At 41.6% G+C, this 26,066-nt stretch overlaps 1 protein-coding gene across 1 annotated transcript; it reads right to left on the reverse strand.

The window, feature by feature from the left end:
• sypb (synaptophysin b) lies at window positions 1-25,859 on the reverse strand. The gene is made up of 8 exons (XM_067394038.1): window positions 25,779-25,859; window positions 21,057-21,122; window positions 15,037-15,161; window positions 12,587-12,785; window positions 11,826-12,017; window positions 3,767-3,905; window positions 3,131-3,319; window positions 1-110 (listed from the first exon to the last, which is right to left on the reverse strand). Exons 1-7 carry the CDS (start codon window positions 25,794-25,796, stop codon window positions 3,162-3,164), a joined length of 897 nt encoding a protein of 298 aa, XP_067250139.1. The 5' UTR covers window positions 25,797-25,859; the 3' UTR covers window positions 1-110; window positions 3,131-3,161.
• Window positions 25,860-26,066: the final 207 nt, after the last annotated feature.

The following is a 26,066-nucleotide window of genomic DNA, read 5'->3' on the forward strand; positions in this document are numbered from 1 at the left end:
ATGTGCTTCAATCCCACCCACCCCCTTCTCTTCAAACCAACTGAAGACAGTGGAAACATAGCTAGTAGTTTCCATGCTGGCTGATCACATGACCGTCCTCTTGCTGTGATCTGCAAAGACGACACGTTTAAATGTTTATTTATCATAACTTTTATTTATATATTCAAATAGAAAACAGTTTTTAATTTCGGATAATATTTCACAATTATATTACTGTTTTACTGTTTCTTTGATCAAATAAATGCAGCATTGGTGAGCAAAAGACTTCTTTCAAAAACATTCTGAAAAAATCTTACTGAACCAAAATTTTGATCGGTAGTGTCCAATGTAAAATTTATAAAATGACCCCTTTAAAATGTTGATTGTAAAGATATATAATTATAGAGAGAGAGAGAGTTCATGTGTGAATATACTGTATGTGGAGTTCACATATGGAAACAAAAGCCAATAATCATTGGCATACAGTAGTTCATTATGTCATATGTGGAGCACCTGTGAGTTTAAAAGGGTGCCTGTAATACACAAGCTTTTTTGTCTTCAGGAGCCACTTGTTCATGTGCGCATGTAAGATAACACTGTTGGAGTGGGTTCCACTCCTGAGAGAGCTGGATGCACTCAATAGCCGCTTTTCCACTGTCAGGCCAGTGCGAGCCAGGGCTAACAGCGTGCCGGGCTGGGCCTATGGCCACAGACCTTAGGCACCGAGGCCAAAATCAAGATGCATTTCCACTGTCAGTCCGCTAGCTCCACAGCGCTAATCTAAAAACCACCCTTAAACACACCTCCCTTGATCAAATGTCACACAACCCAACCCATTTCAGTGTGTAGACCATCACCTGACTACGATTAGCTCCGCCTTTCACCTCGACCGTGCCTCAAGCCCCAGCTGGCCCACTTTGGACCAAAGTTTTCAGCGGGCCAAAAAACCGTGCCTTTGGCATTGAGGAAGCACAGAAGAGGCACGATCAAGCCCCGGAAGTGACAGTGGAAACGCAACCAGCCCTGGCACGCACTAGCACGCCCGCCTTTGGCCGGGCAGTGGAAACGCGGCTATTATGATACATCCGTGGTAAGAGACTATGTTCTTGTTTGATTCTTGTATGATTCTCTACCGAGGGATAGGAATCTAGCCTTCTCATCAGGCGAGCTCTAAGAACCCCAAGAAGGCTTCAAAGCTGAGAGATGAGAGGAGCTGCTCTTTCCCAGGAATTGGTGAACGTACCGCTCCTTCCCCCGGGGGAGGGCCAGGTGGAGAATCTTCTTTTATTTTATTTTTGTTCCACCGCTTGCCCCAAGTGGTAGGGGTACCCATATTTTCAAAGAAAGAGCTACTTCTTCATTCTCTGGGCCACAGTTTGCAGCCTTGACATGTTGGTCGCAGACTTACCACTTCCTCAATGTGCGGACACAACTCACACAAATCCCTGCACACGTCAGGGTACTCCGTTCAGAGGCAGGTTCCTCAACCTTCACAGGCCGATTCCAGTTAGGGCTTACAGAGCAAGTTAGGTGTTGCAGTACTCCCACAGCCACAGGATTGGCTACGTGATTCAGTTCGCCAGGCAGCCACCCAGGTTCTGCGGCGTTCTCTTCACCTCAGTGGGAGGCAAAGACGCCCCTGTCCTGCGTGCAGAAGCTGCAGTCCTATTGGCGAAAGACGCAATAGAGCCTGTGCCTCCAGCCAAGATGAAGAAGGGGTTCTGCAGCTCTTACTTCATCGTACCAAAGAAAAGCGGTGAGTTGCACCCAATCTTTGACCTGTGACTTTTGAATTGGGCCCTGCACAAGCTCCTTTTCAAGATGTCATCACAGAAATGCATTCTGACATGCATTCGCCAACAGGATTGGTTTGCGGCGATAGACCTGAAGGATGGGTACTTCCATGCCTCGATTCTGCATCAACAGTGAACGTTTTTCAGTTTGCTTTTGAGGGTCTTCACAAAAGTCAAAGAGGCTGCCCCTGCCCTGTTAAGGGAAGTGGCCATTGGCATTCTCAACTATCTTGAGGACTGGCTGATCCTAGCTCACTCTCGAGATTTGTTGTGTGCATACAGGGACCTGGTGCTCCGACAACTTAGCCATTTGGGGCTTCAGGTCAACTGGGAAAAGAGCAAGCTCTCCCCAGTGCAGACCATCTCTTTTCTCAGGATGGAGCTGAAGTCTCTATGACTTCACAGATCATGATGAGGAACTCGCTCAGTTGATGCTGAACTCCCTGAAGATATTTAGAGTAAAACAGCAGTTCCACTGAAACAATTTCTGAGGTTTCTGGTGCATATGGCATTCTCAGCGGCAGTTACAGTGCTCGGGTTAATGCATATGAGACAGCTTCAGCATTGGCTACAGACTTGAGATAGTCATGGAACAGAGGCACACATCATGTGGCTATCATACTGATTTGTTGTTGCTTCTTCAGCCCTTTGGACTGACCTTGCATTTCTAAGGGCAGGGGTTAGTCCCCTCAGACTAATGTTCAGATGTGTTTTGGACACAACAGGAGCATCCAAGACTTGCTGGGATGTTGTGTGCAATGGGCACACAGTGTTGGGTTCTTGGACAGGACATCATCTGCAGTGGCACATCACTGCCTCGAATTGCTAGCGATATTGATGGCCCATTGATCCAGGCACATGTTGGTCCTGACGGTCAACACAATGGCAGTAGTGTATAAGCGGTTTACGCTCATGATGCATGTCACAACTCACCTGCTCCCAAGTGTGACCCCTAGTGTCAGTCATCGACACCACGTCTCGTTCCCTCAATAAGGGAACAGATGTTCCAATAGTAACAGAGATGTTTCCCATAGCGTCAACTCAGTGGCAGGCAAATGCACATAATGCAGCATCGAAGTAACACTTTGAAAGGGAAGCTCTAGGTTACGTACGTAACCCTAGTCCCCTGAGAAGGGGAACGAGATGCTGCACCTCGTTGCTATGCCTAGGGCTTGCTTGCATGTCTCCTTCAGACAAAAGAGTTGATTATGTGCATTACAGGCACCCTTTTCAAACCCCAGTCACGCTGATAATATCCTCCATATTGTCAACTCCGTGACACAACGTCTAGTTCCCCTTCTCAGGGAACCGGGGTTACATATGCTTGTACACTTACAGCTTACAGCTTGTTCACTCACCAGTGCAGAGCTTCAGCCAGCGGAGCCGGACTCACATCTCATTGGAGAAGGAGGTGGGCTCACCCTGACCATACACTCCTTGGTTGTAACCACCGCCTTCGTATCCACCACCCTGTTGGCCATATTCAGGCTGGTACCCGCCCTGAGAGCTGGCATAAGGGTCCTGTTCATAACCTTCTTGTCCATAGCCTAGAAAAACACATTTAAAAGAGAATATAATTAAATAGGATGACCTTTGCAAGCCTCAAAATGTCAAATATTTCAAATGACAATTATCCTGAAAGTTCTATTAGGGTGAATCAAAATTGTCAAGAATATGTCAGAAATCACTCCAAAAAAGAGAGATATTTTGGATAAAGAAAATAAGCCTATTTGTAGGATCATTCAAATTAGATTTTTGCCCTGACATTAGTATAATGACAATTAAGTATATTATTCAAATCACATTCCTTGATCCTCATTACTGTAATACTGAATTTCTTCTTGAGATTCACATTAACCTAAATATAAATGTTTATAACAGCAATAAAAATCTTGGTAGTGATAATACATAAACTTATATGAAGTTATGCACTGAGAGCATAAGAATTCTTGTGAATTCCATGCTTTAATTTTCAGCCTTTCAGTTGTGCCCACCCTGGCCAAAGGAGTCTGGTGCTGGCTGCTTCTCTCCAGAGGGCATGTAAGTGCCAGCAAAGGCTCCAAGCCAACCGGTTTCCTTGAAGACGAACCACAGGTTCCCTGCCCATAGCACCACATTACAGAACCCGAACGCCTGCAGGAGTCAGAGAAAATAGCAAAATGGTTACTTGTACATACTGTATCCATTCATTTGTATACCCAAAAACATCTACACCCTGTTTTACCTGATGAAAATACTGCTAGTTTCATTAGGCTAAACATACATACACTGATTTTATCACTGGACGTTGCAACTCATCTTGTAGTAGCTGTTGCCCTAGTGGTACTGGTGCTGCATAACTGGCCATAACCTTCTAAAGTCTGCTCACAAATGAGATCTATATTGACAGTAAAAAAGTCCTCATTTTATTTTGTCATCTAATTTGTTTTTTTGTCATTAAAAATGAACATTCTGGAGGGAAAAGCATTTCCAGTTGGAATTTCAGCATTTATTCACAGATGAGTCAGCATCAAGGATCAAGATTGAATCACTTTCAGTATTATTTTAGTATTGTTTATATACAATTATAGTATTTATTACTATACCAAGTTAGCTTTCATTTTGTATTTTCAGTTTTAATTTTCCCTTTAGTTCCCATTCAGTCGGTCACGTTCGACGTACGTCGGACAGACCGACGAATAGGAATCTCGCTAGAGAGGCCAATCTACTTTGAGTGTAACTAAAACGAGCCAATGCACATTGGCATGCAATCATATGCATCAGCTGCTCGCCTCGCAGCGAGGGTATATAATAAGCAGCAGGTGCGTTGCATCTGTAGCTTTTCGCTTCGGAGCCGAACGGTGTTTGTTCCTGTTCTCTGCAAGCGAGTGTCTGCTAGAAGACGAGTCAAGCTTTTTGGTTGAACAGCACAGCAGCGGGGTCGAAGTCCTCTCTTTTTCTGTTTTTGTTTCGTTTGCCGTTTTTGAGCAAATAGCTGTTTTACAGCGTCAGAAGGCTGTTCTCACGGCCGGTACTGTGCGCTTTTGAGTGCTGAAAAGCCATTTTTACGGCTGGTAAGAGTGAGCGCCTTCAAAGAGAGAGAGAGAGAGCACACGACAGGCTGCACACAATCCCTGTCTGTGTTGCGGTGGCCGTTCCCCTGCGTGCTTCAGCACTTCTAAAAGAGTAAAGTCCCTGAAAGAGCTTACACAAGTAGATTTGCGTCTTTTTAAAGATGACATCCTACTTGTGTTTCTGGATGCGGTCATTCCTGTCCTCACTGACGGCCACGATCACCGTTTCACATGTCTGGGCGCATGCTGAAATGATGTTCGTGGGTGTTCATGTTTTCATATGAGAACATGATCACGTCGACACGCCGGTCGTGACTCCTCTTTCTCCGGGAAGTAATATGGTAATATAGTAGTAATATAGTAATATGTAAAAGCACAGCCGCGGGTCTGCCCGACACTCTGGGAGACCGTGGAGATCAACGAGAGCAAACCTCTCGCTCCTCTGTGTGTCGTGTGCCATCGAGCTGCCGGGCTGCAGCGCGGGTTGTCACAGCAACCCAGCGCTCGCTCGGCGCTCTAGATGCGCGGTTCCCTTGCATAATCTCCATTGTAGCACCATCTCTGGTGCACCAGAAGAGGTCTACTTTGCTGATATGGCTTGGGTGACATGAGGTTGAGGGGTTCCTTCGGGGAACCAACCCCCTAGGGCCCCTCCCTCTCTAGCGCATTGCAAGCTGTGCAGTTTCTGGTTTGGATTGCTGGTCCTTCTCATAGGGGAACCTAGCATTTCATTCAGAGCTCCAGCTGAAGGACAGACGTCGATTGCAGCATCGGAGAGAGTGCTGTTATGCTCTGGTAATGAGGGTGACGCTAGCCACTGTAATGGTGTGTGCTTATGCTGACTCAGATTCGGAGTTTACAGCCATGCTTTCCTGGGTCTTCCAGATGTGCATGGAAAACTTGGCAGTATGGGGGTATATTGGTGCCATAAATATGGAATGTCAAAGGTGCCAAAATCTGCATAAGTTTTTCCTCTCTCACTACCCTCTTGGATGGGGTGGCTGTACACAGACCACACCCACCCTGCATGTGAGGCCAAGGCACTCTTTTTGCATGAGGGTAGTTCTGTGCTGGGGTTGAGCTGCACTTGTTGACTAATCGTGATCAAAGTCACAGCGCCGGCCCTCAGCCAGACGATGTCCACCTCAGTGGTCCAGAAGTGCCCCCTGGCTTACCTTGTGAGGTGTGAGAGGTTGTCAAGCTAAATGCTTTCTCAATGCTCCCATCTTACGAGGTGGCCTTTTTGGTGACACTGTCGAGGACTGAGCCGAGCGGTTCTCCTCAGTTAGTAGCGGATCGGGGAGCTTCCCATGACAAACCATTGAGTTCCTCTTGGGCCGCCCCTCAGTCTGCTCGTCGCCAAGGGTGTCATCCCCTGCAAGAAACTCCGGCCCAGCAGGCTCTGCTGTGTCCATTGCGGGGAGATGACGCCTCCCGTCTCTGCAGCTGTTTAAGTGGTTGGTGAGAATCACCCCTGAGACGGGCGACCCAGAGATGGGTGGGGCTGCTCTTTCACCCCTGGAGGAGGGCCGGGTGGTAAAACCTTTTATTGGGTTCGTTTCTGTTCCGCCACTGACCCAAGAGGCAGCGGTACCCAAATTTAAAAGAGCAGTTCCTCCATTTCCAGGTCTGAAGAGGGTTTGGAGAGCAGTGGGAGAAGAAAAATCTCACCACTCCCATCCCCCTCTTCTGTCGCCAGCGGACAGCAGCGAGCAGCGGGCAGCCAAAGCCTCGACTGCTCCCTCTGTCCATCCGTGAAGCCAGGTAAGTGTTGCCTATCACACTGTGACGCCGCTTCGGGCCGCCTCACAAAGAGAGCCCCCCGAGCCGCGTCCCTGTGTTCCACCTCGCTGCCCTGCTGCGGGTTCACCGGTGGTCCCTTTGGTCCCGCTTGTACGGTCTCTGCGAGCCTGGTTAGCGCTCCCCAGTCCGTCTCGCTGGCTCCTTCAGACCATCAGGTTCGGCTTTGCGATTCAGTTCGCCCGGCATCCCCCCCAAGTTCAGGGACGTCCTCTTCACTACAGTGAAAGATGCCGATGCCCCTGTCCTGCGTGCGGAGATCGCAGTCCTACTGGCGAAGGACGCGATAGAGCCGGTCCCTTCCGCCCGATTTGAGGTCGGGGTTCTACAGCCCCTACTTCATTGTACCCAAGAAAAGCGGCGGGTTACGACCGATCTTGGACCGGCGAGTTTTGAATCTGAGCCTCCACAAGCTACCGTTCAAAATGCTCACGAAGAAACGCATTTTCGAGTGCATCCGTCCCCGAGATTGGTTTGCAGCGATCGACCTGAAGGACGCGTACTTCCATGTTTCGATTCTTCCGCGACACAGGCCATTCCTGAGATTCGCGTTCGAAGGTCGAGCATATCAGTACAGAGTCCAACCCTTCTGGCTGGCCCTGTCTCCCCGCGTCTTCACGAAAGTCATGGAGGGAGCCCTTGTTCCCATGAGAGAACAGGGTGTTCGCATTCTCAACTATCTAGACGACTGGCTCATTCTAGCACAGTCTCGGGATCAGTTGTGTGAACACAGGGACTTGGTGCTCAGTCACCTCAGCCATTTGGGGCTTCGGGTCAACTGGGAAAAGAGCAAACTCGCCCCAGTGCAGAGGACCTCTTTTCTCAGTATGGAGTTGGATTCGGTCGAACAGATAGCACGCCTCACAGAGGAACGTGCTCGGTCGGTGTTGAACTGCCTGAATACGTTCAACGGCAGGACAGCGGTCCCACTGAAGTTCTTTCAGAGGCTCCTGGGGCATATGGTGGCTGCAGCGGCTGTAACACCGCTCAGTCTGCTTCATATGACACCGCTTCAGCACTGGCTTCACGGCCGAGTTCCGAGATGGGCGTGGCAGCGCGGCACGTTCCGGGTGCCAGTCACTCAGGAGTGCCGCCAAACCTTCAGTCCGTGGTCGGACCCTTTGTTTCTCCGGACAGGTGTGCCCCTTGAACAAGTGTCCCGGCATGCTGTGGTTTTCACAGATGCTTCTGTGCATCTGTACAACGGGCATGCAGTCTCAGGGGTTTGGACGGGACCCCATCTGCATTGGCACATCAATTGCCTCGAGTTGCTGGCAGTACGCCTTGCTCTGAGCTGCCTCAAAGGCTTGCTTCGGGGCAAGCATGTACTGGTCCGTACGGACAACACTGCGACCGTTGCGTACATCAACCGTCAAGGTGGTCTACGCTCCCGTCGCATGTCGCAACTCGCCTGCCATCTCCTCCTGTGGAGTCGGAAGCATCTGAGTGTTCCCGGTGTGCTCAACCGTGTGGCTCAACCGTGTGGCCGACGAGCTATCATGAGCTGCGCTGCCAGGAGAGTGGCGACTCCACCCCCAGGTGGTTCAGCTGGTCTGGAGAGAGTTCGGAGAGGCTCAGGTAGACCTGTTTGCCTCACCAGAAACCTCCCACTGCCAGTTGTTTTACTCTCTGACCGAGGGGACACTCGGGACAGATGCACTGGCTCACAGCTAGCCCCAGGGCCTGCACAAATATGCGTTTCCCCCAGTGAGCCTACTTGCGCTGACCCTGTGCAAAGTCAGGGAGGACGAGGAGCAGGTCTTGTTAGTTGCGCCTTACTGGCCCAACCGGACCTGGTTCCCAGAACTCTCACTCCTCACGACAGCCCCTCCCTGGCCCATCCCTCTGAGGAAAGACCTTCTTTCTCAGAGACGGGGCACTCTTTGGCATCCGCGTCCAGACCTCTGGAAACTCCATGTCTGGTCCCTGGACGGGACGCAGAGGTTCTAGGTGACTTACCCCCTGAGGTACTTAACACCATCACTTTGGCACGTGCACTGTCTACGAGACGTGCTTACGCCTCGAAGTGGAACCTGTTCATCGAGTGGTGCTCTTCTCGCCAGGAAGATGCTCGATCAGAGTCGTGCTTTCCTTCTTGCAGCAAGGGTTGGAGCGTAGGCTGTCCCCCTCCACCCTCAAAGTCCATACTGCTGCTATATCCGCTTACCACGACCACATGGATGGCAAATCTGTTGGTCAGAACGACCTGGTCATCAGGTTCCTTAGGGGGGCGAGACGGTTAAATCCTCCTCGTCCCCCCTCCATACCCTCTTGGGACCTCACTCTGGTGCTGAGAGCACTTCAGATTGCTCCCTTTGAGCCTTTGCTGTCAGCAGACTTAAAGATTCTGTCTATGAAGACTCTGCTGCTGGTGGCATTGGCCTCCGTAAAGAGGGTAGGGGACCTGCAGTCATTTTCGGTCGACGAATCGTGCCTGGAGTTCGGGCCGGGTGATAGCCACGTGGTACTAAGACCCCGGCCTGGCTATGTGCCCAAGGTTCCTACCACTCCCTTCAGGGACCAGGTGGTGAGCCTGCAAGCGCTGCCCTCGGAGGAGGCAGACCCAGCCCTGGCTTTACTCTGTCCAGTTCGCGCTTTGCGACTGCACATAGACAGAACCCAAAGCCTCAGGACCTCAGACCAGCTCTTTGTCTGTTATGGAGGCCAGCAGAAGGGAAAGGCTGTCTCCAAGCAGAGGATGGCCCACTGGATAGTGGATGCCATCGCCCTGGCTTACCAAGCTCAGGGTGTGCCCTGCCCGCTCAGGTTGCATGCTCACTCCACGATAGGTGTCGCATCCTCCTGGGCGCTGGTTTGTGGCGTCTCGCTGACAGACATTTGTAGAGCTGCGAGCTGGGCGACACTTAACACGTTCTCTAGATACTATAGCCTTCGTGTCGAGCCGGTCTCCTCCCGTGTTCTCGCCACAGGTCAGAGGCACGGAGAGGCCCCGGCTTAGTGTCGGCTTGCTGCACTACATGCGCTTCTTTTCTCTAGAGAGTCCCTACAAGGCAGACCCTGTCGAGTCCTCCGATATCCCTTCGGCAGCCGACGTGGTGGAGCGTCTGGCGCCAGGCCTATACTCCGTTGTATCCTTGAGAACCGGGTTTAGGCTGGGCTCCATATGTGTGACCCTACGGGGATCCCATATGGTTGGTTCCACGGTTGCTCCTAAACGAAGCCCGTGTCTTTCCCTCTGGGAGAACCTACCCTTCATCGGGTTGGAGTCACCCCAGCTCTTCCATATGTAGCACAGCCCTACAGGGTTAGTCCATATGTACTTCTCCACATAACTCCTTCGGGGAAGGATGTGGCTTCCGCAGCGTTCCTTTCCCAGCAAAAGGGTACGCTTTCCCAGCGTTATCCAATAGTCTCACTGAATGGGTTTTGGGGAACAGCAGTGATAGACTCTCTCTGTGTTAGCCCTGTCCCACCATCCTCAGGCAAAGGGGTTCAGGTGGCTTACAACAGAGCGCTGGAAGAGGGCAGCTCCTGTGGCGCTTTGGTAGGGATTCCTATTCGTCGGTCTGTCCGACGTACGTCGAACGTGACCGACTGAATGGGAACGTCTCAGTTACAAAGGTAACCCTCGTTCCCTGAAGTAGGGAACGGAGACGTACGTCCCGTCGCAGCAGTCGCTGTACCCCGCTGATGCTGCCGCCTATCCGGTTCGGCTCCTCAGCGAAAACCTAAAGATGCAACTCACCTGCTGCTCATTATATACCCGCGCTGCGAGGCGAGCAGCTGATGCATATGATTGCATGCCAATGTGCATTGGCTCGTTTTAGTTACACTCGAAGTAGATTGGCCTCTCTAGCGAGATTCCTATTCGTCGGTCTGTCCGACGTACGTCTCCGTTCCCTCCTTCAGGGAACGAGGGTTACCTTTGTAACCGAGACGTTATTTGTTATGTGATTTTTTTCACATTATTTTAGTACTTCAACTTATTTCATTTCAGTTAGTTGCCTAGGCAAAATCCACAAGTTTTTCATATTTTATTTCAGGGTTTTTTCTTCTTTTTTTCCAGTTAACGAAAACTATTTTTTATTGTAACAACACTGATCACTGTTGAATTCTGCAAATCTAATCAACTTTGATAAAACATAGGTGAAACTAAATGTTGAAACAACAACTTACATTATTTTAACCACATTAAAACATTAAGGTTGGTCACTTGCAGGCTGAGTTTGTATATAACAATGTATAATGGAGTATAATGAATGATTATCAATGCATGACTACCGTATCTTACAGTAGTCACATAATTTGACTGAAGGGAGGCCATTCTACGATGTCTAGAGAAGCTCTACCCCCAGTCTGGGGGATTCCCTGGATCCTCCTCTGGCCGCTGTCCCCACCACTCAACCTCAGCTCATCGCCCTTACTCCTCCACCGCCACTCCTCCCTCCCTCAGCTCCACTGTTGACCATTGGGCCTCCAACGTCATCGGGCTCCCTCGACTTGTCAGCTCGGCCTGGGTTGGGCCCCTTCCCTATCGGCAGTGTCTCCGTCGTCCGTCCCCATGGTGGCGTTGTCTACTTAAGCACCGTGGCTTCTCCCTCCTGCAATGCCACCATGGGGTACTATCTGGCTGGGCTTCTGGATATCATCCTGTCATCCCATCACATCTTTCTGGCTTCTACCATCTTCTGCTCCACCCTGGTCACATCCATCATCACATCCCTGGTTTCTACCGCCTCCTGTTCGTCTTTGGCATCTCCTGCCAACCAGCCCTCCGCCTGCCTCCCAAACCACCTCCTCTCCCTTACCATGGTGCAATGCCGTGCCTTCTAGGGAATTTCAGGAACTCTCAGTCTTTTGTTTTCTCCCAGACATTTAGTTTTCATTATCATGGACTTTTAGTTTGATTTGATTCATTTCCTGTTGTCTTTGTTCTAGTTTCCCGCTCTCTTTAGTTACTATGGCAAATCATTTGATCATCACACCTCTTAGTCTTTTAGTTTGTTATCAGTGTATACTTAAGTTTCTTTGTTTCCTCAGTTCAGGGTTGGTTGTCGTTTGTGTATCTTGCACACTGTTACGTAGCCTTGGATTACCCTGTGTTTATTCTTTTGTTAAATACCTTTGTGTTGGAATTTTCTGCCTCATCTTTGTCTTTGGGACTTTTAAGACTTATGAAATTCTAGAAATACATATCATATATGTGCACAATAACATTATTTATAGTGACTGTACCCACCACAGATGTGTTCAGGCCAGAAACCACAGGTTCATGGATTTCTTTGCAGCGGTTTTCCTCACGATCACATGCATCAATGAGATTGATGACCTCATCGGGGTCAGTTGACCCCTTAACGTCCGAGAGACCTTTGGCCCACGCCGCTGAACTCACCAACCACATAAAGGTAAAAATAGCTGTCACCACAAAATCCTGTAGAACAATAAAACCAAATTATTTATATTTTTTCCATTGAAATACTCATCACTATTACATTTTAATGGGTTATATGATATTAAAAATTAAATATGCTTTTACTGCCATCATATGATGCTGTGACATTTCACCCTTTAAAAATCTTTCTGACAATATTTAAAGGGATAGGCTTCATGGTTCAATCAGATTTGTTAGTTAAAGCTGTCAGACATTTTCCACTGATCTTCAGTCTCGTAACATTATATTTGTAATGTAACAGGGTTAACAAAATATATATATACACACCAAATAAAATGTATATATCATTGTTAGTGAATGTTAGGTAATGCACTAACATTAAGGAATAGGACCTCATTGTAAAGTGTTACCAATTTTTTTTCTCTCTCTCTCTCTCTCTCTCTCTCTCTCTCTCTCTCTCTCTCTCTCTCTCATTTCAGCCATTACATTTTATGCTGAATCAAAGTAGAAGATGTCAATCAGCTGAAATTTCACATTTTAATTTCATGATTTCAAAATGGCACATAAGGCTATCTGCCTCACAGGAAAGAGACTGCAAGAAGACTCACAGCCTGAGCGCCTTTGTTTCCCTCGCGGTACTTCTCCATGAGGAAGATGTACACGGAAATGGCTGCCATTGTGTAAAGGAAGGAAAAGACACCAATTGTGACAAAGAACTCAGCAGAGGAAGAGTTGTCTCCCACCAGAAAGAGACGTTCAGTTTCCGGCCCTTTACATGTAGGAGCATCAAACCATATCTGGTGCAGTCTGTGGAAAAAGGTAAATGTTTGTCAGAGATTTAAATCGCTTGACCAATGTATGTGCATGTTAGTTCACGTGAATATGTTTAAAAGGTTCTCCTATGGAAATCATAAACAGTGTAAAATGGAGGTTGCAATAGTCTTTTCTTTCCTATTGTGATGAATATCTGAGTGAAAGAGAGAGGACAAGGCCTGGACTATTTTACGTTATGTTTTGCTTATGTGTGTGCAGCAGTCCATGAGGGACTGCCGCTTTACTTTCATTTTGTTTTTATTTATTGTTGAACATTCACTGTGGCCACCAGGGGGCCACATGGCAGGGGTTCAGATAATAAGAGGAAAAAGAATAAGGATAAGTGGAAGTGATTAATTTGGAAAAGATATTGTTGAAATGGCAGTTGCTGCATTGTGTCATATCAATTTAATTAGGCATTTCATAAGCGCTTTGAAGATGCCGTGCCAATGTAACAGTGTCAATCTCATCCATATTGCGGTAAAGCACATGCATGATGATTTTTATCGTGGGTACTTCAAATATGTGAATGATTCTAGATAACTTTTTATCCAAATTGTTTAGATTTGTAGATCACAGATTAGCTTCTTTTTCATCAACCAGTTAAATTTTACAACACTGCATATTTGCTGCATAAAAAGTCTTTCTGATTTTCGCATTGATCTGAGCAAAGGCAGCAGACGTGCTGAAAGAAAATGCAAATTCACACTCTGGCAGTAGGTGGTGCTTGTGGAACAACAGAAATACCATTGTTACCCTAGTACACAAAGCAGCACAAGCGCAACTTTCTGTTTTTGACACCAGCTTCAAACAGTATTTGTGTCATTGACAAATAAAGCTTCAAAATTGTTTTTTTTTTTTTTTTTTTTATCTTTGATGTAATGTATATTTTCATAATGTCATGAACAATGTGTTTAAACAAGTTTAGTTGTTAAATAACATTTCAAAGTGTTTAAATTAATTTTTTGACTGTTTTTAAGTCAGGCGGTACAACCAAATAGTTGTATGTATATACTGTAGTTGTACCACCTGACATGGAAAGTGTACCAACCTACCCATACTTGAAATTAACAGTTTTTACCAGTATTTGAGAGAGATCTACAAACCTTTTCACTCTGCCACAAGGATCAGTTGGGGTCCTCCTTGTCAATTTATAATAAAAGAACCATGTTTACAGTTGTGCCACCCTGACATTTACATTACTGGGCAAAAGTTTTTCAATTATCTCAACAGCTTTAAAACTACTGATATTTATAAAATTTGTTTATATGAAAGGTTTCAAACCTAAAATGATGCCATTATTTTGTATTATTAAGACACCATTTTAAATAGTTTTCCTAGTCTGTTCATTTGTTTGGACAGTTGCACCACCTGACATTTTGGGTGTTTAAGATAACAAAACATAAAATAGTATGTATTATTTAAATGTACTAAAAATGAATTCAAATTAAATAGTTTTTTTTATAGAACAAAAGTGATATATGTCATGAATTTATCAAATTATTTTAAAAGGAAGTAATGTACTTGGACACAAAAATATGCATGTCATGTCATTGACATGAAAATACATGTATTCAAACAGACATTCTGATTTTTTTTACTTGCTTTGGTGTTTATCAAACAACACCAAATACTTAAATACACCCATGTGAAAATCTGCTTAGGGCCGACCCTGCAAGCAGCGCTGGATGAAGTGGATATTCACCTACAAACAATTGAAACAAAAGGCTACTTTTTGAGAGTAAACTTTGAGAAAATTCAGCTACAGTCCTGCTGTGTCATGTGAATAAGTGGCCATTCACACCGAAAGTGTTTTTCACACTGTTTTCCTAGATGAACATGCACTATATATGAATGTCTTTGACAATTGCATTGCTTTTTGCCATTTTCCTGTTTAAACATATAAAACTTCTCTAGAGATACTTTGTTCTGTTTAGGTTTATTGTAGTTACATGAATGCTAGACATACTAAAGAAAATGAAAACTTCTCTTAGAGCTGAACTGAACTTTTTAGTGTTGTTTTTGCAAAAAAAAAAAAACGCTGTTTGGAACCCTTATTTTTAAAAGTGTTTTCGACTTCTATATTGTACAGTAAAAAACTGACAGGACGCTTGACCTACAGCACCATGTGTGAACTGTGTGAATCAAACACATCAATTAAAGAATGGAAGACTGTCAATATTTATTTAGGACTTGTGCTGCTGTACTGGGATCTGATTGGACAGATATGGCAGGGAACACTGACCTGAACGGGTAGCCAAACTCAACCTCAATGTTGAGGTCACTCTCTGTGCGGTTCTTACACTCAACGCTCAGACGAAACACTCCAGAGTAACCGCCACAGGTGGAGAACGCAAAGATGGCAAAGAACTGAGAATGAGAAAGAAAGAGAGACAGTTGTTAAAGTGAATAAGTGTCTAGAATGGCAATTAGCATGAACTGAATAGAATGTGAAAAAAAAAATCCCAAGAAGCAAAGATCGCATATTCAAGGAATATATGGAAAGTTGGAAACTACATAAATAAATATAAATACACCACCAGTCAAGCATTTGAAGGAATTAAGTTGAAAAAGTCTCTTTTTTCTGCATTTATTTGTTCAAAAATACAGTAAAAGTATTATTACAGACTCAAACTGCTGGTATGGTTTATAATATTTTTTGTTTGTTTGTTTTTAGGCAGGATTCAGAGCTCTTGTTTGACCAAACTCAATTCAGGCTGGATATAAGCTTTTAACTATTATGCTAGTGTCCTGCAAGACAGGTTAGCCTACTAGCACAGTGCAAACTGGGTAGGAAAAGCATTTCTAATTATCTTAAACAAGACATTACAATAATATGCAAATGTGTAAACTATTCAAAATTATATACATTAACACTTCCCATTAAAATTTGAGGATGGAAGGAATTTTTCGATCAAGAATACAGTTGAAATTAAATTTTGTTTGTTTGTTTGAATATATTTTAAAGGTTACATGATCCTCCTTCAGAAATCATTCTAATACGATGATTTGGTGCTCAAGAAACATTTATCATTAATATCAATGTTGAAAACAGTTCTATTCTTTGAAGAATAGAAAGCTAAAAAAAAACAGCATTTATTTGAAACAGAAATCTTTTGAACATTAAAAGTGTATTTATTGTCACTTTTGATCAATTTAATGCATCCTTGCTGAATAAAAGTATTTATTTCTTACTGGATTTTTGAATGGTACACATGAAAGTAAAAACATTTAAATAAATAAAAAATATTTACAGACATTTCACTTGTAAACCTCTAATTTAAAAATGTCAAGAAAAAGAAGGGAGATTCATATAAAATATAAAGAAAAGAGAAAATACAGAAATGAGAATGGTTCATGTTTCTGTGTTAATTCACCATCTGTTGTATCACAGCAAATAAAAAATAAAATATCTGCTAACCCGATCAGATTGCATTGCTGACACAAGTGCAAAGAAATGCAGCTACTGTATCTTTGTCACTGTGTTGCACCTGTTGTCATGGATACTTAGCAAATGAGATGAGGTGACAAACATGAGCCGTTAACAAATGATCACAATAACATTAGTTAACTGACTGGTATTAAAGCAGTAATTAAAACACCTAGCAAATGCACTGGTGTCACAATGGTGCAGGCACATGCTCACACTCACACACGCCCACATGAGCACACACAAACACAAACAGATTAGTTAGTCAGAGTATTTTTACCACACCCTCCCTTCACTGCAGGAAGATCCCATTGAATAGAAAATCCTGCTATTAATCTTTCTGATGTGCTTCACCATCTGTCACTACACACGCTGTCATGATCTACTACACTTTACAAACACACACACACACACACAAATACAAACACACAAATAATCTCTGTTCCAAAACATAGTAAGTTGCCTCGAAGGCAGAGAGCTGCCCTTAGAAGGCAGCATCCTAACCACCACTGAATGAGTGACAGATTTGGAACACTCTACACAGGCAGCATCACTGCGTGTCACAAATAGCCCTCTGTGCATGATTTATTTCAGTAGAGTTTGGTTTTAGCATGTTGCTAAGCTAATGGCGTGACACTCTAATAAGCATTAACGAACACAAATTGGTCCCCATTGACCTTAACTGTATGTAAACACAGTGACAGTTTTTAAATATCTCATTCTGTGTTCCGCAGAATCAAGAAATTCATACAAGTTTTGAATGACATGAGGGCGAGTAAATAATGACAGAATTCTAAGGTGAACTATCCATTTAAAATACACAAAATTAATCAGCAACATGGATAAAGATTGAATGCCTGTTGAATTTTGTTTTTCAGTTTTGCAAATCAAATCAACATTGATATAGTGACGTTGTTTCAACATGTGAATTAAAATTAGTATTGATTTATTAGTATTTTGTTAACCTTTTAAACAACCATTCATCATTTAATGTTGTTTAAACGTTTTTTCAACATTGAAAATGACAAGCTGAAGGTTGATCACGTGCCGATTGGTAAATAAGTCCACTTTTTAATTACATTTAACTAATTTAACAACATTTTAAGTAGGGAATGAATCATATGTTTCTGAATTCTTGCTTTTTTTTTTTTTTTTTTGCAATGCAGCTTAAATTTTCCCAATTTTGGGATTGCATATCCTTTGGAACAGCCTTAATCTTTTTCTAGGTAGCTCACTAGGATTTTATAAGGGGTGGTTGATTATGATTTCACTTTTTTTTAACTTTAGTTAGTGTGTAATGTTGCTGTTAGAACATAAACAACATCTGCAAAGTTATGATGCTCAAAGTTCAATGCAAAGAGATATTTTCTTTTAAAGAATTCCCTGTTTAAGGACTACAACAAACGCCTGGTAAGGACTACAACAAGCTTCTTCCCGGGTTGGTAACATCACTAACCCTAAAATTTTTCATAAACCCCGCCCCTGGAAACACGCAGCAAAGGGGGTGAGGCCATGTTGGGCTGCTTTAGAGAAGAGGAAGAGTTGTTGTAGAGTGTTGTTACCATGCTGTCATTTCAGACCAGACTGCTTCACAAATGAGGGTCAATTCAACGCTGGATTTACACAAAAGATGAACATGATGGCACATGCTAGTCGGTGAGTGGAATCAACTCATAAATTTATCCACTAACCATTCAGAAACGTTGAGTTTCATTCTAAAAGTTGATGGAGTCTCTCCATCAGTGTCGACTCCAGTTTGAACAATGTAAGTCTGAACACCATTACTGACAATCCTCATTTTGGCTGCGTGAGATTCTCCAGCTTCTTTGTTCTTGAGCAACCGAAGCGCAAGCTATTAAACGGCATGTTTTTGCTCACACCCAAATGGGGGCAAATTTGACAAGCTATAATAAATGATCTGTGGGGTATTTTGAGCTGAAACTTCACAGACACATTCTGGAGACAACAGAGACTTAGTATATTTCATCTTGTAATAATAGGTCCCCTTTAAAGGTGATAGAGAGGATTTTTTCATCGACTGAGAATCCAAAGACTGTTACTGAGTTGCACGAGTATTGGAACATGAGTGTTTACCACCGAAAACACTCTCAGAAGGTTCACAACAAATTTACAATATGTCTGGGATATGTGGTGCTGTTAGCCGTTTCAACAGTCGTCAGAACTACAAATGTATTTGATCCCAAAGGAGTTAGATCGGCAGAATTATTGGCTTCATTCAGAAAGGACCACACCACTGGCAGCCAAACAGCAACGCACAACATTAATAACTGTCATTTACATAAGATTATAATTGTATACAATATTGTATTAAAATATTGTGAATTCTAGTTGCTGTGTTTCGGCTTGTTATTACAGGATGAACAAATTCACGACACGAGCTGACTACATTATTTAGTTCAAGTACATCCGTGCATGATTTTGTGCAAATATAAGTTGTAATTTTATGTCTATCTTGTATAAATATATATGAATTACCCTACATAGGATGTGTTCCTTTGAGTTAATTAACTTAAAGCGCTTCATTTTACGGATGTTCATTCAGCGTGCGCAGCTCAAATAATACTATCAAAATGAGATGATTTGAGAAAAAAAATCAGTTATTGTTCGTGATCCTTATTAATCAAACCATGTGTTGCTGAATATAATAAAAGAACAATATAAGAGCTAGTTATTGAAAATAATGTATATTTTATTTTTTTTAAAATATGAAAGTTTTAATATTACTGTAAACATTTTAATAACTTAATCATTGCTGTTTAAGCTGCGCACGCTGAAGCTGAAGAGAATAATAACCCTTAAACAAAGTTAATTAACTCAAAGGAACACATCCTATATAGGGTAATTCATATATATTTATACAAGATGGACATAAAATTACAACTTATATTTGCACAAAATCATGCACGCATGTAGGCTACTTAAACTAAATAATGTAGTCAGCTTGTGTCGTGAATTTGTTCATCCTGTAACAACACGCCGAAACACAGCAACTAGAATTCACAATATTTTAATACAATATTGTATACAATTATAATCTTATGTAAATTACAGTCCCAGCAGTTATTAATGTTGTGCGTTGCTGTTTGGCTGCCAGTGGTGTGGTCCTTTCTGAATGAAGCCAATAATTCTGCCGATCTAACTCCTTTGTGATCAAATAAATTTGTAGTTCTGACGACTGTTGAAACGGCTAACAGCACCACATATCCCACACATATTGTAAATTTGTTGTGAACCTTCTGAGAGTGTTTCGTTGGCCTTCCTCTGGTAGTTGTAGCTGCTGTCACCATAGACTTAAACGGAGCGTGCAGCTGTGACCAGTCACAAATATGGCGACGGGCATAGTGGAAGTGATGTCTTTGAAACCCATGGATATATTGCACTATGTGCACTTTACCATGTAGAAACTAGTAAATGTGTGAACAAATGACCGATTTCAGCCGCAGCTTCAGTGTCTGTTGATAGTGTATGAGGGGGCAGAACTTCAGATTCTAGAGAGCATTTGATTGGACAGAAGATTTGATGAGAAGCTGAAGTGCGATGTGATGTCATGAAAATCCGCGATTTATTTTAGTGGAAGTGAGAGACTGTAAGTTTTGAATGCTTATATCTCCTAAATGCAAATTTTGTCATTGTTTTGGAACACACCAGCTTATTCATAACCTTAAGACTAACATATTCATACTAAAAGTTAAAAAAGTAAAATTTTTATTTCAGGGGGACTTTAAGCGTGGTTATTTTCTGAGCTTCTTCCCTGTGATTTTTCCTCGTGTTCCTAGTGGAATTACTTTGTGATCGTGCGCTTAATACAGCCTACACAGCGCCTGACAAATGGGAGTTGAACTTTTTAATGGCAAGTGAATGTATTTATGCAATAAAGCATCATAACATCCACAAAATCATTCTGCAATTTTGAGTTTTGCTGGAGAAGAACCAACCGAGGATGCATGCCAGCTCTGGTCCAGTGACTATAAACATCTCTCTAATTCTGAGCAAGCTTTAAAGAGAAAATTAGACAGAAATGGGCACAAATACAAGACATATCACAGTGAACCAAAGCGCAGGATGTTAAATCTACAGACGTGCCAGATAACAATGTTTCTTCTTTTTCAAAAGGACCCATTAACTGACTACTATCTTATTTCCTAAAAAATTTAAAATTTCAGAACATTTACTGTTGCGCTGAAGCAAAATAACTCACATAACATACCATCGCAATTTTATATCATACAATAAATAACAAAAATGTTCCTTTAAGTCTTTAATGTATAAAGGAATACTATCTCAATGCTTATACCTACAGTATATACCTACAAATCTATTTTACAACTTTAAACATGCACAAACACATTTTCTAAAGATACTGGGGCACTTGAACTCTTGATCTAAAGATTCATAAATGACAGTTTTGTTTTACAATCACTTGTAAACTCTCTTGTTCCTCTCATTATGTAAGCAACAGCAGTGAGTGTTTACAGCCACCCACACAAGATGTGCACAATACCGTGTGTGTGTGCGTGTGTGTGTGTGTGTGTGTGTGTGTGTGTGTGTGTGTGTGTGTGTGTGTGTGTGTGTGTGTGTGTGTGTGTTTACTGCCAGCTATATTTAAGAGAAACTAAACTAGATTTGCACTGCCTGTAGGAAATACCAGTTCTTTTGGTAAAATTACAGTTTTAAACATTGCAACCCCAAATATCTAAAGAGATTACAGTTTTTAGAAGGAAATAATAGGAATTAAAGAGAAAAGAAAAGGCATTATGTATTAAAAATAGCAAGATAAAAAAAAATAACACCTTGCAAGTACTGTCTTTACTCACCCATTGTAAGACTTTAATGAATCCTAATGGCTGTTTGAAGACTGTGAACTGCCCAGTAGCGACCAACTAAAAAACAAATGAATAGAGAATGTCAAAAACAAAAAGTACTGCTATAAAAACAATCAAACCTAGTATATCTATCTGAGAAAAAGAAGTACTCCTTAGCATAATTTTAAGAGTACTTATAATGGATATAATATACTTTAAAAGAATATACTTCAGTGCAAACTTAATATAATGTTCAATCCAAAGAGTTTTAATTTTAAAAATTAAAAATGCAATGAAAACACAGGTAGCGGTAGTTGGTATTGGCAAGAACTAAAAAAGAAAGTATCAGTATGGGACTCATTCTGGAAAAAGTGGTATCAGTACATCCAATTATGTTTGGTAACCATTAATGATAATGTTTGGTTCTAGTTTTTGTCCAGTATTGTCTTTATCACTGTTTGAAAAGCTGTTCCGTTTGTTCCTGTTATCCTGGATTATCATTTTGGTTTTGAATTAATATGCCTGTGATTATATCCATCCTACTCTTGTACTTAAAGTGTACTTAAGTGTATTAAGAAACAGCATGAAAATGTACTCTTTGTGGTCAAAAGTGGCCTTTCATTTCATTATTATTATATTATCTGCCAGTACAATGTTTAAAATGCAATGTAAAAAATATTCCGTAGTTTTTACAAAATAATTTTGGCAGCTGTGGTTGCCAGAATAATATTGTAAAAAATACAGAAAAAACTGTAAACACATTTACAGAACAAACTCTAAATTTTACAGTATAAAACTGTAATTTACAAACAAGAAAATTTGAATGTAAACTAGTAAATTCAACAATTCATACTACTACTAAAATCTGTTTTTTACCTTTAATAAATACTGACAACCACCATAATAATGCAGGTGGTAAAAGAGAAAACCACATGAAGAATGAGTTCATCACAAGTAGTTTTTCCACAAGTTGAAGTATATACTAATATAAAGAATGTGCAAAGAGTCATTCACACAAACGCAAAAACACCATCATGGTAACCCACAACACTTACATAATGCAATAAACATTCATTAAACAACAGAAGATGTAACATAAAACCCTAATGTACATACCTGATAACAAAAACTAATAAGAAACATGATTATTTAAACAAAATGCTTTAAATGTGGAGTGTCACGCAGAGAATTGTGGGAATATCAGTTTACATTTTTTGACAATAAATTTTACATTGATTTGTTCTTTTTTACTTCTAAAAATGTTACAATTTACAGCATTTTACTGTGAAAATTACATAAAATGTCTGGTAAGAGCTTTTACAGTTTTCCCCTGTATATAGTATGAGAACTTACTGTTAACCTATTTACAATTTTTTTCCGTAACATTTTTACAATATTTTACCGTTAAAATCACATTCATTTTTTACAGTGTACATTCTAAGACATAATTCAGTGGCTTTGTAAATACAGTAATAAAAAACTATAGTACCTTAATAAAATCTCTGAATATCACTAAAGTGATTGTTTTTTAGACAGACCGAAATAAATGCCAAAACTTGCACACAATTTACTATGTAGTTCCCTCGATTTATAAATCATGCACATGATTTATAAATCGAGAGAACGAAATAGTAAATCGTGCTTACGTTTTAGTAAATCGTGATTTTAACTGCAGGTTTTAGTAAATTGAGGGAACGAATTAGTAAATTGTGCGCAGGTTTTTGTAAATCGAGGGAACGAATTAGTAAATTGTGCGCAGGTTTTAGTAAATCGAATCATGCGCAGGTTTTAGTAAATCGAGGGAATGAATTAGTAAATCTTGTGCAGGTTTTAGTAAGTCAAGGGAACGAATTAGTAAATTGTGCGCTGGTTGTAGTAAATCGAATCGTCCACAGGTTTTAGTAAATCGATGGAACGAATTAGTAAATCGTGCGCAGGTTTTAGTAAATCAAATCGTGCACAGGTTTTAGTAAATCGAGGGAACGAATTAGTAAATCGAGGGAACAAATTAGTAAATCGTGCGCAGGTTTTAGTAAATCGAGGGAACGAATTAGTAAATCGAGGGAACAAATTAGTAAATCGTGTGCACATTTTAGTAAATTGAGGGAAAGAATTAGTAAATCGTGTGCACATTTTAGTAAATCGAGGGAACGAATTAGAAAATTGTGCACAGGTTTTAGTAAATCAAATTGTGCGCAGGTTTTAGTAAATCGAGGGAACAAATTAGTAAATTGTGCGCAGGTTTTAGTAAATTGAGGGAACGAATTAGTAAATCGTGCGCAGGTTTTAGTAAATCTAATTGTGCGCGGGTTTTAGTAAATCGAGGGAATGAATTAGTAAATCGTGCGCAGGTTTTAGTAAATCAAATTGTGTGCAGGTTTTAGTAAATCGAGGGAACAAATTAGTAAATCGTGCGCAGGTTTTAGTAAATCGAATAGTGTGCAGGTTTTAGTAAATTGAGGGAATGAATTAGTAAATCGTGCGCAGGTTTTAGTAAATCTAATTGTGCGCAGGTTTTAGTAAATCAAGGGGACGAATTAGTAAATCGTGTGCACATTTTAGTTAATCGAGGGAACGAATTAGTAAATCGTGCGCAGGTTTTGGATAATCGAATAGTGCGCAGGTTTTAATAAATCGAGGGAACGAATTAATAAATCGTGCGCAGGTTTTAGTAAATCGAATAGTGCGCAGGTTTTAGTAAATCGAGGGAACGAATTAGTAAATAGTGCGCAGGTTTTAGTAAATCGAGTGAATGAATTAGTAAATCATGCGCAGGTTTTAGTAAATCGAATTGTGTGCAGGTTTTAGTAAATCGAGGGAACAAATTAGTAAATTGTGCGCAGGTTTTAGTAAATCGAATAGTGCGCAGGTTTTAGTAAATCGAGAGAACGAATTAGTAAATCGTGCGCAGGTTTTAGTAAATCGAATTGTGCGCAGGTTTTAGTAAATCGAGGGAACGAATTAGTAAATCGTGTGCACATTTTTGTAAATCGAGGGAACGAATTAGAAAATCGAGGGAACAAATTAGTAAATCATGCAGACGTTTTAGTAAATCGAGGGAACGAATTAGTAAATTGTGCGCATGATTTAGCCTACAATTTTTTTTTTCCTGCATGTCATGTCCGGGGCTCCGTAGAAATTACTATTTAATTAACAAATTAGATTTTTAAGGTATTCTCAATATTTTTGTTAAATTTTCAGTTTGAGGACGAGCCAAGAACAAATAAGCCTCAAAGACTGTACAAACCGCTTGCTGCTTTATATTAAAATTATTATATTAGTGAACACAAATGAAATAAGTTCACATTACTCATAAATATTGTTTTTTAAATGGGCTTACTTAAATATTTAAGTTAACTAGTTCTACTAGGTCTACTACTCAATTTGATTTGTTGTGGACTCAAATTTGGATATTCAGATCTACTTTATTTATTTATTTATTACTTATAATTACTTAATTCATAAGGTATATTTTCAGCTTATTGCTTCCACTGTGCACAGACTCGCGTATTTTGGTGGATATTGCAGCAGGTGTTGTGCATTTGTCTCCTTTATATGAATAAAATTTTCACTCTCTCTCAACACACTCTAATAACCCAACTGTCCCTGCTTACGTCGTGATGACGACAGAGCTGCCCGCCGCAGCAGCGACCAATAGTGCGCACGTGAGAGGAGAGGGAGACTTTGCAAGCATTAGAATTAGTCAAAGCTGCTTATCTCAACGTTTCCTTTATGAAAGTGCAACTGGCGAGCATTTGCAGGCTACAGGCCGATATATTTGACTCGCACAGCAGACATAAGGCCAGAGAGCACGCGAGTGAATGCGGCACACTGCAGACTGATGCAGCGACAACGTCGCACAATTATTTCTTACTTTGCTCTTTAGTGCCCATGCAAACCATATATTTGTGCGTATTTTGTAATCTAGAGTGTGATATCCCTGTTCTGTTACAACGTAATAAGTGACACACACTATCTGAATAAATAGTATTGCAAATTCCGATTCATTTTAGCTATTCGGTTCTCTCGGGCGGTTTCAATTAATGATAGTAGTTCATAGTTTGAGGCGTCAGTCAAAAGCAGCATTATGTAGTTTGAGTCATATAGATTGTGCATGGCTCCAACATGTCTGTTCCCAAAGCTCTCACTTTTACGAACGTTATGTGAATCGGTTCGTTTGAATCACTAAAAAGAACCGGTTCAAAAGACGATTTGTTCGCGAACTGGACATCAATGTGAATACAGATAAATTACCCAGAGACGGCTCTCGTCCATTTAGGTCTAATCTCACAGATGCAACATGAAAATAAAAGACTTTAAGCTATTTAGTAAGTTTGAATCAAATAGCTCCTCGTTTGAAAATAGTTGCGCATTAGTTCAGGAATTCTTAATAAATAATATATATATACACCATAGTATAAATCATAGTATAAATCCCAGTGCACTGCTTGTATCCTGTTGTTATCGGTTTTACGCGAATTGTCTTGAATTTCTAACGGTTTTCTGTAGTGTTTTATTCGGTGGCATCCAACAGGGATTCCCTGGAAGTCAACGAGACGTCGTAGGTATTTTCTTGTCCTGGTAAGTCATTAAAATAACTCCATTATCCGTCCTGTTAAAATCAATGTTAGTCAAATAACAGTAGCCAGTTTGCTTTTATACGCGAATAAGCGTAAGGACTTTGCAGTACATTGTAGAGTTTATTAGGTGAATAGCTTTGATTGAATGCCCTACCTGGTTGACAACATCCATCTCGGCCGCCTTATCGCTGATAAGAGGATCAGACGAGTGGAGGTAGAGCGCCGCTACATCCGGGTCACAGCAGCAGGAGCGCTCCGAAACATAATGACACCAGCTCAGGATTATCTGTCGATCAAGTCATGTTTGTCTGAGGAAATGTGCTTCTTTCACAGCTGCACTCCTTAATATAATGGGTAATAACTAATTATAATGAATAATAATTATAATAGACAAGTAAATAAAATATTAAATAAAAAACAATACTAATTAATAAATAATTTT

Source organism: Chanodichthys erythropterus, chromosome 9 (genome assembly GCF_024489055.1).
Source record: "Chanodichthys erythropterus isolate Z2021 chromosome 9, ASM2448905v1, whole genome shotgun sequence".
NCBI classification, from domain to species: domain Eukaryota; kingdom Metazoa; phylum Chordata; class Actinopteri; order Cypriniformes; family Xenocyprididae; genus Chanodichthys; species Chanodichthys erythropterus.